Here is a 15,019-nt window from a genome sequence, read left to right as displayed (position 1 = left end):
ATGGTTTCGTCCGACCCCGCGCGCGCGTGCGCGCGCGCGGGAGTTGCTGAGGGGCGGGGCCGCTGCGCACTTAAGGGCGGTTGGACTAGCCGAGCTCAGACCTCGTCAGCGCTGTCGCCGAGGGAGCTTCTCGTTGCTGAACCGGTCTTCAACCCTCTGCCGCCATGGCCTGCAGACCCAAAAGCCCACCCCGGTATGGGAGCGGCCGCGACGGCGTTGCAAGGTACGTGGGCCGTGCGGTCTGCAAGTCTTCCGTGTCTGGGTGGCTGTGAGGTAGGGGTCCACGAACCGCCCGTGCTTGCGGGACCCCGCCCACTGACCACAGTCTCTGTCCTCAGCCCGCGGTCCCCTGCGAGATGGAGCCTCGGACGGAAACGCCGAGCGGACGGAAGGGACCGGAAGCCCGAGGACTCCGAGGAAAGCGAGCGCCAGATTGCGGACCGTCGACCTGAAAGGTGGGCCCTGGCCGAGTGAAACGGGTTGGTCACTCGGTGGGTCTGGAAGAGGGCCAAGGGACCCTCATCCCATTGCACTCGCTTTTTAGATGTTGGAATAAATTAGGTGACTCTGGATTCCCTTCATTTTTGTTCAGTCTAAGAAGCATCTTAGCAGCGACTGATAGGTGGCAGCAAAACTGGTTTTATCCGGAGTGGAGGAGCCCTTATATTTTTCACGCATAATATCAGGCACTCCTACTTTGAACACCTTGTTAAAATGTTTCGACATTCCCCCCACGCTGTGTGTATGTGTGTGTGTGAGAGAGAGAGGGAGGGAGGGAGGAAGGAAGGGAGAAATTAGATTTTATTATCTGAGTGAAAGCCACATGCAAGCCAAAGTTGAATTCCCGGGTCACTCATCCTTAGTCATGTTCATGGGTCCCTTCCATCTGATAAACGTTTGCCACAGTGTTGAGGTTTGTTTTTTTGTTGGTTTGTTTGTTTGTTTTTTAAGGTGAGGCACCATGCTGAAGTCATAGGTGAAATTTTTTTTCTTTAGTTGAGGCAGTGTGCTGAAGTCAATGAGGTCTCTTGGTAGCCTCACAGAGGTGTGCCAGCAAGTGAAATAGTCATTCAGAGAGACCAGGAGTGTCTGAAGAGTAAGCTGGTGATGTGGGATGCTCAGGGAACTGCTCTCTGGGACCTTTGTGTAGTGACTGATGAAGAGGAAAGTGATTTCAGAATTTTTTGACCATGCCTCTTTCTGTGGGGATATGTGGCCTGCTAGGAGGCTGACTAGAAGGGAAGATAAGGACAGCTGCCAAGCCCAGTGAAGGTGGTTGAATTCAGACTTGTAAATACACAGGCAATGCTGACTGAAGATCGAAAAGTCAGACTGATTTGAACCCTTGGCCATCTCTGATTAAAGTCAATCCCTATGGTAGCTGTGGCAGTGGGTGGGCAGATCTCTTTTGGGAGGGAATCTGCTTAAGTTTGGGGAGGCTGTCAAGTGCAAATGTGAGTTACCAGCACATATTTGAAAACCTTGAACTAGTTATGGGAGTATAGGGGAGGCCAGAGGCCAGCCCTAAGGTAGGTCAAAGGGAAGGTGCTATTGTATGTATCAGTAATCCCAGTAGTGCTCAGGAGTTAAAAGCAAGGATCAGGAGTCCAAGGGCTTTCTTTGCTACATCGTGAATTTGAGATCAGCCTGGGCTTTCTTGTCTCAATGAAAACAGAAAACCAAAACCAACCAAACAGAAAACCTAATTGAGGTGAATGAAGATTTGAACCCTGTCATGGTCTCAGTTATCTGAAGATAAAATGTTAGGTCTTTTATTTTATTTTTTAAGGATGGGGCTGTCCTGGATCTCACTAGGTAGACCAGACTGGCCTTGAACTCAGGTCCACCTGCCTCTCAAGTGTTGGGATTAAAGGCATGTGCTACTTTGCCAGGCTAGATTTATTTATTTTTATGTGTATGAGTGTTTTTTTTGTCTGTATATAAGTGTACCACATGTGTGCCTAGTGCTTGTAGAGAAGAGGGCATTGGATTTATAGGTGATTGTGAGTTGCCTGTGAATCCTGAACACATATCCTCTGTAAGAACGACAACCATTTTTGTTGTTGTTGTTGAACCAGTGGGCTTTATTTTGGGGTTACTTAGAGGAATATGGGGAAGTAGTTGATTACTGGAGCACAGGGCACTCTCCAAAATCGGCATGGGATATACAGCAAAAGAACACAGGACACCTGGAGCTCACTGCACACCTGTAAGCATATCTACAAGTTAAAGACATCCTATCTAGGTGGATCATTTTGTCAAATCCTCTTCAAGCAGTATGATAGAGTTTCTTCATTTGAACAAGCATTCTTAATTGCTGAGATATCTCTCCCTCCTGCCTCTGCCTCCTGAGTGCTGAAATAAAGGCATATGCCACCACTACTGGCTTCATGTGGGTTATCTTGTCCAAAGATTTCTTTGAGATGAAACTAAGCCCTTTGAATAGATTTAACTCAAGTATAGTTGTATACTTTGTTTTGTTTTGTTTTTCGAGACAGGGTTTCTCTGTGTAGCTTTGTGCCTTTCCTGGAACTCACTCTGCAGTCCAGGCTGGCCTCGAACTCACAGAGATCCGCCTGGCTCTGCCTCCCGAGTGCTGGGATTAAAGGTGTGTGCCGCCGCTGCTGCTGCTGCTGCTGCTGCTGCCGCCGCCGCCGCCGCCGCCGCCGCCGCCGCCGCCGCCGCCGCCACCTGGCATTAGGGGTACACTTTTTTTTTAGGGGTACACTTTTAAGGTAGACTTTTTTGTTTTGTTTTGTTTTTGAGACAGATTTTTCTTTGTGTAGTCTTGACTGTCCTGGAACTAGCTCTGTAGAACAGGTTGGCCTCAAACTCAAAGAGATTCACCTGCCTCTGCCTCCTGAGTGCTGGGATTAAAGACGTGAGCTACCACCCCCCAGCTTGGTAGACTAATTCTTAGTGAAATAAAAGTTAAAACTGCCAGGCGGTGGTGGCGCACGCCTTTAATCCCAGCACTCAGGAGGCAGAGCCAGGCGGATCTCTGTGAGTTCGAGGCCAGCCTGGTCTCCAAAGCGAGTTCCAGGAAAGGCGCAAAGCTACACAGAGAAACCGTCTCGGAAAACCAAAAAAAAAAAAAAAAAAAAAAAGTTAAAACTGCCAGATGTGTCAGCACATGCCTTAAATTCCACCACCTGGAAGGTAGAGGCGGAAGGCTCTCTGAGTTCAAAGCCAGCCTGGTCTGTATAGTGAGATCCTGTCTCAAAAACAAGAAAAAAAATGTATCCACAAGACTCATAGTCTCACCTTTTTCCACATTGTGATTGTGATGCCTATTACTACATGTTGTGAGTCTTGTGCATCTGAAAGGTAAACCTCATCTGTTCTATTGGATTCTCATTGTGGGTTGGTCACAGTGTTTGACCCTATTCATTTTATTATTTGGAGTCTTAAAAATCTATAATATGGGCTGGAGTGATGGCTCAGAGGTTAAAAGCACAGGCTGCTTCTTCCAGAGGTCCTGAGTTTAATTCCCAGCAACCACATGGTGGCTCACAACCATCTGTAATGAAATCTGATGCCCTCTTGTGGCATACAGGGAGAACACTGTATACATAATAGATAAATAAAAATTTTTTAAAAAATCCTAGAATACCTTGTGTTACAGCTAGCACGGTCAAAGCCAGGTATAATGGCTAACATCTGTATTCCCAACACTTATGCAGTAGCTGAGGCAGGAGCGCTTTCAAGACTATATGGTGAGACTGTTTCAAAACATAAAGCCAAGTTCCATATTAGGTATTCTTCATGGTACTGACAGTATTTTACTTCCCCTGCCTTTTCAGTAGACTGTTCCCATAATCTAGCACTGATTCATAGTAGGTAGATAGTTGTCTAATGATGTCTAGAAGACTTTGAGAGATTGCTTAAACTCACCTGTTTCTTTGGCATTCTGCCAAAACAGTGTTATTCTTTCTTCAAAAAACTGAGATGAAGCACTCATTGAAATGCATTTTCCCTTTATTGTAGCTTTACAACTCCTGAAGGCCCTAAGCCCCGTTCTAGATGTTCTGACTGGGCAAGTGCAGTTGAAGAAGATGAAATGAGGACCAGAGTTAACAAAGAGATTGCAAGGTACACACTTTATAATAGTTTGTGTGTGGTTTTCAATTGCTGTATTCACAGAATGTCTTAGAATAATGGTTCTTATCCGGGCAGTGGTGGCACACACCTTTAATTGCAGCACTTGGGAGGCGGAGGCAGGTGGGTCTCTGAGTTTGGCAGCCTGGTCTATAGAGTGAGTTCCTGGACAGCCAGGGCTACACAAAGAAATCTTGTCTCAAAAAAAAAAACAAAATAAATAAATAAATAAATAATAAGAATGGTTCTTAAAAATCTGTTCTTTAGGGATTGGGATTGCCGCTCAGTGGTAATGAGTTTACATAGCATGAGAAAGCCCTGAGTTTATTGATCCCTGTACAACCAAAAAGGGAAAGATCTAGTCCTTAGGCTAGCATCAGTGTCCCTTGGGAACTTGTTAGAAATACACATTTGCAGGCTCCTTGACCCACTGATGAGTAGGGCCCAGGTATTTTGTAAGATGCTCTTCTAATTGAGTGCTTCCTGGTTTGAGAACCACTGTCTTAGTGGAAATAGGAGGGTGGGTGCTTGATTGCAGTGATGGGGGCTGTCTTTTCATGTTACTGTGTGGGTGTGGGTGTGAGAGAGAGCACAAGTGCATGCACACATGCAGCTGTATGTCGGGATCAGGTTGCCATCAGGTATCTCCCTCCAATTGCTCTCTAACAGCTAGTCTCTTACTGAACTAAACTTGCTAATTGGGTTATTTTACCTAGCCATTTAGCCTGGGGATCCCATGTAACTGCACTGGAATTAGGGATGGACCACCACACCCACTCGGGATTTTATTTGGGTGGTACAGATCCAAATTCTGGTCCTTACATTTATGTGGGGGGAAAAACAACTCTTCATCCATGGATTTAGCTCACCAATTCTAAAATGTTTTTATTTTTTGTTTTTGGCAATGCTGGGGGTTGAATCCAGGGTCTTGGGTATGCTCTCCCACAAGAGTACTTATTTTAGTTGGTTGGCATGAAGAAGCCAGTTCAAACCAGTCCATATTGTTACCCATAGCAGCCTGAGGGGTTGCCTTGTCTTTTAGACACCATTACTCAGGTAAAACCAGATCCCTGGCTTTGCCAGAGAAAAGAATTTCAGGATGAGCCAGTATGACACAGAGTTGGAGGTTATTAAAAACATTCTAACATAGATTTTAAGCACAGGGGTTACTACAAAGAGATGATGGGGAAGGAAGAAAAATACTTCCGAGTTTGGATATTTCAACTGATAGTGTAAAACTAAATGGCGGGGGTGGTTCAGTGGATGGAATATTTGCACAAGAATGAAGCCTGGAGTTGGGATCTCTAGCTAGCACTTGCATAAAAGCTGGGTGGGCACAGTGGCTTGCCCATGATCCCATAACACTTGGGAAGCAGAAATGGAATTGCTAGTGGCAAGCTGGTTAGACTAACCAGATCAAGGCCAGCAAATGGCTCTGTAAGGAAGGACACTTGCCTCCTAATGACCTAAGTTCAATTCCTGGGAAACAGCTCCTACAAGTAGTAGACTAGGTGAACTATGAGCTCTGGGTTCATGGAGAGACCTTGCCTCAGTAAAATAGAAAGTGCCTTTGAAAGACAGTTGGTAGACTCTCTGGTTTAGTCTTGTTTTTAAGGCTCCCAGAAAATAACTGGGTGTAGTTGCATACACCTTTAACCCAGCAGCCAGTCTGCTCTATATAGTAAGTTCCAGGATAGCCAGGGCTACACCTAGAAGCCCTGTCACCTCCCCCCCACCTCAAATATCTGGAAGAGTGAGAACCTACCGAAGGCTGTAGCACATAAGACATAATCCCAATTTTTTCCTCCCCTACCCCCCACAAGGTTTTCCCTTAAACTTCTGATCCTCTTGCCTCCACCTCCAGTCATGGAACCATGCCCTAATTATGTGGAGCTCGGAAATTCAAGGCTTTATGCATGCTAAGCAAGCACTTTCCAACTAACCTAGAACTCCAGGCACTTTTTTGGGGGGATGGGGGAGTTTTGGGTTTTTTTTTTGAGACAGGATTTCTCTATAGACCAGGCTAGTCTCAAACTCAGAGACCTGCCTGCCTCTTTCGAATGATGGTATTAAAGGCATGTGCCACCACACCCGGCAATCTTCAGTCACTTTTTAAACCCCCCCCCCCCCCCCACACACACACACAGGGTTTTTCTAACAGCCCTGGCTGTCCTGGAACTCTCCCCTCCTCTGTAAACCAGGCTGGCCTTGAACTCACAGAGATCCCTCTGTCTCTGCATTCACCGTCACACCCAGCATTTAAAAGATTTTTTTGAGACAAGATTTCACTATGTCAACTAGGCTGGCCTCAAACTTTGAGGTACTTCAAATTTCCCTTGATTTTGTTACCTGCTTTTTTGTTGTTTGTGTTTTTGGTCTTTTTCTTTTCATACGTGCTATCTCAAATCAAATAGACTGAGTTAATGAATGTAAACCAAGTAGCTAGGAGGTCAGATAGGATTTGTTAGCCAATTCTGCAGCAAGGCTTCCTGTCTCCATCTTGGCATTAGATGATGATTGGGTTTTGCTAGCCACTTTGTTAAGATTTCTTAGGACCCAGGGAAGCTCTGCATAGGGTGGTGTACCTGAGAGTGTAAGACAATGTTTTTTTGTTTTTTTTGTTTTTGTTTTTGTTTTTTTTCGAGACAGGGTTTCTCTTGTGTAGCTTTGCGCCTTTCCTGGAACTCACTGGAACCCAGGCTGGCCTCGAACTCACAGAGATCCGCCCGAGTGCTGGGATTAAAGGCGTGCACCGCCACCACCGCCACCACCGCCCGACGACAATGTTTTTTTTATTCAGGTTGCTTTAAACAACAGACTAGGCTCTTGACAAATAATTTATCTTCTGAAATGATGTAACTGAGAGATGTTGAAAATTGACCAGCTGGCATCAAAGCCAGACTAGGCAACTTAGACTTTACCTTTAAGAAAAAAAAGAAAAGAAAAAAGGCAAGACTAAAATAGAGCTTAGTAAAGTGTTTGCCTTGAATGTAGGACATGAGTTAGGGCCCCAGAACCCATGTAAAGAAGCCATGTGAGGTGTTGTATGCTTCTAATACTAGGGAGGCAGAGGTAGGAAGGTCCCTGAAGCTGCTGGCCAGTTAGTCTAGATGAATTGGCAAGCCCTAGCCCTCAGAAAGAGACCTTGTGCCAAAAACAAAGTGGGATGGCTCTGAGGAATGATATATGAAGCTTTTTGTTTTTTTTTTTTTAAAGATTTATTTATTTATTATGTATACAGTGTTCTGTCTGCACGTATCTCTGCAGGCCAGAAGAGGGCACCAGATCTCATTACAGATGGTTGTGAGCCACCATGTGGTTGCTGGGAATTGAACTCAGGACCTTTGGAAGAGCAAGCAGTGCTCTTAACCTCTGAGCCACCTCTCCAGTCCCCATAATTCTTTTTTATTTTCAGTGTAACATTCAGGTTTTTTTTTTTTGTTTTGTTTTTTTGTTTTTTCGAGACAGGGTTTCTCTTGTGTAGCTTTGCACGTTTCCTGGAACTCACTTGGTAGCCCAGGCTGGCCTCAAACTCACAGAGATCCGCCTGGCTCTGCCTCCCGAGTGCTGGGATTAAAGGCGTGCGCCACCACCGCCCGGCGATATATGAAGTTTTTTTTTTTTGTTTTGTTTTGTTTTGTTTTTTTTTGTTTTTGTTTTTTCGAGACAGGGTTTCTCTGTGTAGCTTTGCGCCTTTCCTGGAACTCGCTTTGGAGACCAGGCTGGCCTCGAACTCACAGAGATCCTCCTGGCTCTGCCTCCTGAGTGCTGGGATTAAAGGCGTGCGCCACCACCGCCCAGCTGATATATGAAGTTTTTATGGCCTCCATGAGCACACACTTAGACACAGGAAAGGACAGACATTTTTGGAACTTTTTTTTTTTTTTTTTTGAATGTCAGGATTAAAATTTACCTGGAACATAAATTGCAAAGGAATAGACTCAAAGAAATAATGCTGGGGGCTGGAGAGATGGCTCAGAGGTTAAGAACACTGGCTGCTCTTCCAGAGGTCCTGAGTTCAATTCCCAGCAACCACATGGTGGCTTACAACCATCTATAATGAGATCTGATGCCCTCTTCTGGCCTGCACACATACATGTAGGCAGAATACTGTATACATAATTAAGAAAAGAAAAGAAAAAAGAAACAATGCTGGGCTAGTGAGATGGTTCAGTAGGTAAAATTTGTGATTAAGCCTGATGACCTGATCTCACAAGTTGTCGTCTGACCTCTGCACATGTGCTGTGGCATGCATGTACAAACACATACAGTCTTTTTATTTTTATTTATTTTTTTTTTTTAGATGGGGCTAAAGTGATAGCTCAGTGGTTAAGAGCGCTTAATGCTCTTGCAGAGGACCAAGGTTTGGTTTCTAACACCCATATGGAGGCTCACAGCTGTTGGTAGCTCATAAATCTTTTGCATATGGATGTTTTGCCTGTGTGTATGTCTCTGTGTCCTATGTATGTGTCTCGTATCTATAGAAGCCAGAGGAGGGCATCAGATCTCCCTTGTGCCTGGAGTTAGCCACCATATGGGTACTGGGAATAGAACTAGGTCCTCTGGAAGAGTAGCCAAGTGATCTTAACTGCTGAGCCATGCATTATCTCCAACCCATAAAACCATGTTTTTAGAAATTAAAAGAAAAAAGTAGTTCATCTCCTATTCTAATCCAACCCTTCAAAGTTTTTAGTCAGGGGCTAATATAATAAGCCCAGGCTAACCTCAGACTCAACATTGTCCCATTCCCAAATCATGCTACTCAGGAAAAAGGCTTCGTTCTTGCTTTGGAAGCACTATTTTTTTGTTTTTATATATTTTATCCTTTTAAAAACAGCAATGTGTTTTTTTTTTTTGTTCTCAGATATAAGAGAAAACTACTCATAAATGACTTTGGAAGAGAAAGGAAATCTTCATCAGGAAGGTACATGCTGAAACATTTCTAATTTGTTAATGAAAATTTTGAGGGGTTTGTTTCAGTAGCATTTATTAGTTATTTGTTCTTCACTGTGTGTACTGGAAATTCCTATAGTATAGACTGGGTTTTCATGGATTCATATCATTTGAAATTGAGAGGGGAACTCTTGCAGTGTTTTCTTGGCACACAGTGATCTTAAATCCAAGATTTATTGATCTTTCATTACTTTCAGTTCTGATTCAAAGGAGTCTATGTCTTCAGTACCAGCTGATGTGGAGACAGATGAAAGTGTCTTAATGAGAAGACAGAAGCAGATCAACTATGGGAAGAACACTATTGCCTATGACCGATATATTAAAGAGGTTCCCAGGTAGTATTGTCACATAGGTCTGTCTTAGTCCTGCCCAACAGCATTGTGTCTGTTAAGGAGTTGCTTATATTAGACATACCTTCTAGGAAGTGTTTATTAGTGACTCATAAGAACTTAAGTAGTCATTTTCATAGCTTTGACTATTAGAGAGCATTTTATCCTCAGGACTTAAAAATATATGGTATGGTTTTATAAAGTATGTAGTTATTAAAATACACAATAAGAAAATAAAAGTCAAAGAATGTAAGTGTTTAATTGGAGAGCTGGGTGTGCTGGTATATGCCCTTTTTTTTTGTTCATCCTATAGAATCTCAGTTACTACTGGGTGTGGTGGTGCCCCAAAGTGTGTTTAGTCTTTTAGCTCTGTGCAGATGTGAATGGCTTGTACTGAGGCAATCTTATGTCCTCCAGACACCTGCGACAACCTGGAATCCATCCTAGGACCCCCAACAAATTTAAGAAGTATAGCCGGCGATCATGGGATCAACAGATCAAACTCTGGAAAGTGGCTCTGCATTTTTGGGATCCTCCTGCTGAAGAAGGATGTGATTTGCAAGAAATGTATGTCTTTGTTGCTTTCTTTTTCTCTGTCACAGTGAAGGATTATCCTGGAAGCTATCGAGAACAGACACACTAGCCTTTAGGCCTCATTATATTGCACAGGGTTGTGGATGCCAGGGAAGAGCTCACTCCCTGTGCTGGATTCAGTCTTCTGGAGCTAAAAAACGTAGAGGACAACCTTGGGTGTCAGTCTTTTCTACATTGTTTGAGACAGGGTATCATGTTTTGTTATGTTTGTTACTGTGTGGGCCAAGTGGCCTGTGAGCTTTCTTTGATGTGAGTTCTGGGAATCCAGAATTAGGACATTATACCTACAAAGGCATTTCCCACTGAGCCATCTCCCCAACCCTATTTGAGGGGTTTTGGTTTGGATTTTTGAGATAGGGTCTCTGTGTAGTCCTCTCTGTCCTAGAGCTTGAGGTTAGACCAGGTGGGCCTGAGTGCTGGGATTAAAGGTGTGCACCACCATCGCCTGCCCCCTTTTTGATTCTGAAAGGTTCTTAGGTAGTCCAGGGCCCCCATGCTGGGCAGTACTCTACAGACTGAGCCACATCCCTAGCTGTTTGTTTGTTTTTCAAGACAGGGTTTCTCTGTAGCTTTGCACCTTTCCTGGATCTGGCTCTGTAGACCAGGCTGGTCTCGAACTCACAAAGATCCGCCTGCCTGTGCCTCCAGAGTGCGCCACCACCACCCGGCTTTGATTAAGGTCTTAACTCTGTGGCACAGGCTCAACTTGAAGTTCTGCCTTAGAAGATATTGAGGTACTATCATATTTGACTTAATAGCATTCCATTCCGCTAATCTCAGAAGAAAATTGGTCTTGTTACTGCTTTGCAAGAATGTTTACAGGGTCAGAAGTGAGTTCCAGGACAACCAGAGCTACATAGAGAAACTTTGTCTCAAAAACAAAACAAAACAAAACAGGATATTTACAGGTGTGTATGAATGACAGCACAGATTGTCAGATTCTGATCTTCTGTGAGCCTGGCAGGTTTTCACTTGTAGTTGCTGTCAGCTTTCTATGTTGGGTTTATTGGTTAGGAATTAAATTTTGGCAAATGTGTGAAAGCTGACCTTGGGGACAACACACACTGTGATGTGAATGGTGTTTGGTTTTAGTGAACAAACTTAGAAATTCTCATCTTCTGATGGTAGCAGGTGACTGACATGCTTATTCAATTTCATTTCTCAGACAACCTGTAGATCTTGGGGAAATGGAAACAGAATTCACAGAAAGCAGCTCCGAGTCCCAGACAAGTTCACAGGATAACTTTGTAAGTACTTCCTTTGGTTCTGTCTCTCAGCTTGGGTGTTTTAAATCACTTGAGAATATACCACTTTACATACTGAGGTTAGAACTGAAATTGGATTATAATGTTTATGAAAGGGGGACTTTTTCCCATCAAGAAATACCAAGTTGATCACAGATTGGGTTCTGAGCATTTGAGCTCAGTTTGGGCAAGTTTCATATTTTAAAGCTAGTTGTGATATTGTGTGCCTGTAACCTCGGCCCTAGTGAGGTGGAGGCAGGAAGATCAGAGATTGAAGACTAGCCTGGACTACACGAGATCCTATTTCAAAAACATGGGTTAGCCAGGCAGTGGTGGTACACACCCTTAATGCCAGCATTTAGGAGGGAGGTGGAGGCAAGTTGATCTCTGAGTTCGAGGTTAGCCTGGTCTACAGCAAGAGTTCCAGGACAGCCAGGGCTGTACACAGAGAAACCCTGTCTTAAAAAAACAAAACAAAACCAGGGTTAGAGAGATGGCTCAGCAGTTAAGAGCACTGGCTGCTCTTCCAAAGGACTCAGGTTCAATTCCCAGCGCCCTCATGGCAGCTTAAAACTGTCTGTAACCTCCAGTTCCAGGGGATCTGATACCTTCACACCAATGCACATAACATAAAGTTAAATAAATTTAAAAAAGAATAAACAAAAACAAAACCTATGGGTTATGACTGGAGGTGAGGGTAGGGGGGTGGAGTATTTCAACCCTAGCGTTTAGGAGGCTGTGGCATGTGGCCAGCCTGGTCTGTAGCAAATGTCAGGCTACCAGGACTACACAGTGAGGGTCCCCCTCCCCTACCCCCAATAAACTGAGCTATACTGAAATTGCCTTATCTCTGATTCAGTAGTTAATGACCTGGTACAATATTCAGATCTGTCTGTATTTGTACGATTTACAATAAAAAGATCTCTTTATTTTTGTGGAGACCTTCCTTTGTTTATATATGTAAATTCCTAGGATCTGAAGTGGCAAAACACGAAAGACTCAACTATTATAAGTTATTACAAAGCTGTTCTTATGAAAATATAAACAAAAATCCATTGCCTTATCCTGGCTCTCAGCTGTGCCACTCCAGGTACACTCAGATTTATTGATCTCTTTCCCACCATACAATGTGGTGACAGACTGGAAGTGTACCTACAGAAACAGCAAATTGATGCTGGTTTTCTTTGCTTTGTCTTGCTGCTAGGCAAGCCCACTTGTGCTCGGGGTAACTTAAGAGGAAGCCTATGTGATCAGTTGATGTAGGTGTGACTGTCTCTGTTTTCTAGGATATGTACGCTGGCACACCCACCAAAGTCAGACATGTAGACTGCCAAGTGGAGGATGAGTTTGATTTGGACGCTTGTTTAACTGAACCCTTGAAAGACTTCTCTGCCATGAGTTAACTGCCACCTGGTGGCAACTCTTGGAAATACTTGGCTCTGCCTAGCCATCTGGAAAGCTGGTTAAGCATGGGCTGTTGTGCATTTGTATTTTTTTTTCTCTGTTAAGAGTTTATTTTCTCATGATAAATTGTTTTTCTTGCCTTATTTTATGTATGGTGAGTGTTACACATGTTTTAAATTGTAAATGAAGCCAAATCTGGTGAAGACTGAACCCTATTGTCCACCCTCCTGTGCCCCCAAGTTAGACAACAGGATACTTGTAGTTTTCCACAAGAACTTGAGACTTCAGTTGCCACTTTTCAGATGGGTTGGCGGTGGATTTTAACCATGTGTTTATGGGACCAATCCAGAGTCAGCTGTCTTTCTAGGTAACTGATTGAGTATTCTCTCAGTCAGGCAGCTCCAGTGACTTTGTAAAAACTTATTTTCTGGTCTTTTATCAATGTGAATGTAGTTTTCTCTCATACAGAGCTCTGAACAAAAATGTTAAGCTGTTATATTAATGGGCTTTATGTAAGTTATATAGTGTTAATTTGGAACTTGGAATAGCACTAGTGTGAGGTAGGATCTTAGCATGTGCTCTGAGAATTGAGGCAGAAGAGAGGGATTTAGAACTTTTTTTTTTAATGATCAATTAATTTACCATGTAATATTGCTGTAAATGATAATGTGTACAGATACTCTGTTCATGTATTCAATTGTAAACTTGTCGATATTTGCATTTCTATTGCTTTTGTATGGGATGTTAATTGCAAAAATAAAAGATGTTTTAACTGATTTGTAACATTGCCCTATACTGTGGAGGGGAGGGTCAGAGCTTTCTTTTGCACCTGAAGCACTTGCATGACATATGGGAGGGAATGGCATCTTCTTTTGGTGAGAGAACCATGCCCAGATCTGGTGGGCAGTGGTAAGCACAGACAGTACTGACCTTTTAAGTCCCCACCCATTCCATCTTTAAGGGGACCTTGATAAGTTTGCTGCTCTGGCATGGGACCTGGTTACATGTCAGTACAGATCCCTGCTGTGGGATGTTCTGTATGTTAAATGTGTTGCTCTGATTGGTTAATAAAACACTGATTGGCCAGTAGCCAGGCAGGAAGTATAGGCGGGACAAGGAGAGAGGAGAATTCTGGGAAGTGGAAGGCTGAGGCAGATAGATGCTGCCAGCCACGGCCATGAGAAGATGTTAAGATACCGGTAAGCCACAAACGACATGATAACTTATAGATTAATAGAAATGGGTTGATGTAAGATAAAAAACAGTTAGCAAGAAGCCTGCCACGGCCATACAGTTTATAAGTGATATAAGCCTCTGTGTGTTTACTTGGTTGGATTTGAGCAGCTGCAGGTCTGGCGGGTGAGAGCTTTGTCCTGACCCTGGGCCAGGCAGGACCAGGAAAACGCTAGCTACAGATCCCAACCATTCTCATGTGCCTTTCCCAAGAAGCCAGCATGCTATCTGACCTATGTTCAGTTCTTACTCGTGTGCATTTGTGGTGTTAGGATGGTTAGGGTTTCAGTTGCTGTGAAAAGACTCCATGACCATGCAACTCTTACAAGGAAAACATTTCATTGGGGCTGGCTTACAGTTACAGAGGTTTAGTTTATTATCATCATGGTGGGAAACATGATGGCATGCAGGCAGGCGTGGTACTGGAGAAGGAGCTGAGAGTTCTAAGTCTTAATCTGCAGGCAACAGGGAGTGAACTACCATACTGAGCATAGCTTGAGCAATGGAGACCTCGAAGCCCATCCCCAGGGTTCACACTTCCTTCATCAAGGCCACACCTACTCCAACAAAGCCCCACCTAATAGTGCAGCTCCCTTTGGGAGCCATTTTCTTTTCAAGCCACACGGACTCTTCCATGTCTCCTGTGTTAAACCCTGGTCAAACTAAACACTGGGCCCTGGCGTCTCTGGACATTAACCCAAAACCATGACCACATGTATATTCATGTAAATTCAACTATATTGAAAGTGATGATGGACTTGCCACAAGCAAGAGGTGGGTAGCACAGGCAGCTTCCTTCAAGGTGTTTCCAAAGGACAATAATTTCCTTTGTATACTTGACATCTGTCTACCTATAGCCACAGTAGATGGCCCTGAAGGCTGTATTATTATAGTGGGTGCTTAGTGGTCAGGTTGAGATAAGTGAGGAGGGTAAGGTAGGGAACTGCCACTTTTTCAGGGAGCCTAGAGATGGCCTGATAGGTGGCATTTGAGTCATGCCATGAAGGGCAGCAAGTACAAAGGCCCTGAGGTAGAGGTATGGATACATTGACTGTAAGAGCCTAAAATGTGGAGGCTAGGAGGTCTTGGAACAGTTGGTGAGAGCTGCAGGAAACAGAAAGCTGCTCTTGCCCCTGCTTCCCTTGTGCTGGATAATGCTGGGTG

General features: G+C 43.9%; 1 protein-coding gene across 1 annotated transcript; it reads left to right on the top strand.

The window, feature by feature from the left end:
* The first annotated feature begins 42 nt into the window (after positions 1–42).
* Positions 43–13,398, top strand: LOC114694053 (stem-loop binding protein). Its single transcript, XM_028870754.2, has 8 exons — positions 43–223; positions 339–455; positions 3,988–4,092; positions 8,963–9,022; positions 9,249–9,386; positions 9,798–9,947; positions 11,140–11,221; positions 12,505–13,398. Exons 1-8 carry the CDS (start codon positions 165–167, stop codon positions 12,619–12,621), a joined length of 828 nt encoding a protein of 275 aa, XP_028726587.1. The 5' UTR covers positions 43–164; the 3' UTR covers positions 12,622–13,398.
* Positions 13,399–15,019: the final 1,621 nt, after the last annotated feature.

This window comes from Peromyscus leucopus, chromosome 7 (assembly GCF_004664715.2).
Source record: "Peromyscus leucopus breed LL Stock chromosome 7, UCI_PerLeu_2.1, whole genome shotgun sequence".
NCBI lineage: Eukaryota > Metazoa > Chordata > Mammalia > Rodentia > Cricetidae > Peromyscus > Peromyscus leucopus.
This window is presented reverse-complemented; position numbering and strand designations above follow the sequence as displayed.

What these genes read in the sequence shown, in the direction of transcription:
- LOC114694053 (XM_028870754.2), top strand. Translation starts at nt 165, where the DNA reads ATGGCCTGCAGACCCAAAAGCCCACCCCGGTATGGGAGCGGCCGCGAC. An exon ending in GCGGACCGTCGACCTGAAAG is followed by an intron (nt 456 to 3,987) that starts GTGGGCCCTGGC and finishes CCTTTATTGTAG; the next exon opens with CTTTACAACTCCTGAAGGCC. An exon ending in GTTAACAAAGAGATTGCAAG is followed by an intron (nt 4,093 to 8,962) that starts GTACACACTTTA and finishes TTTTGTTCTCAG; the next exon opens with ATATAAGAGAAAACTACTCA.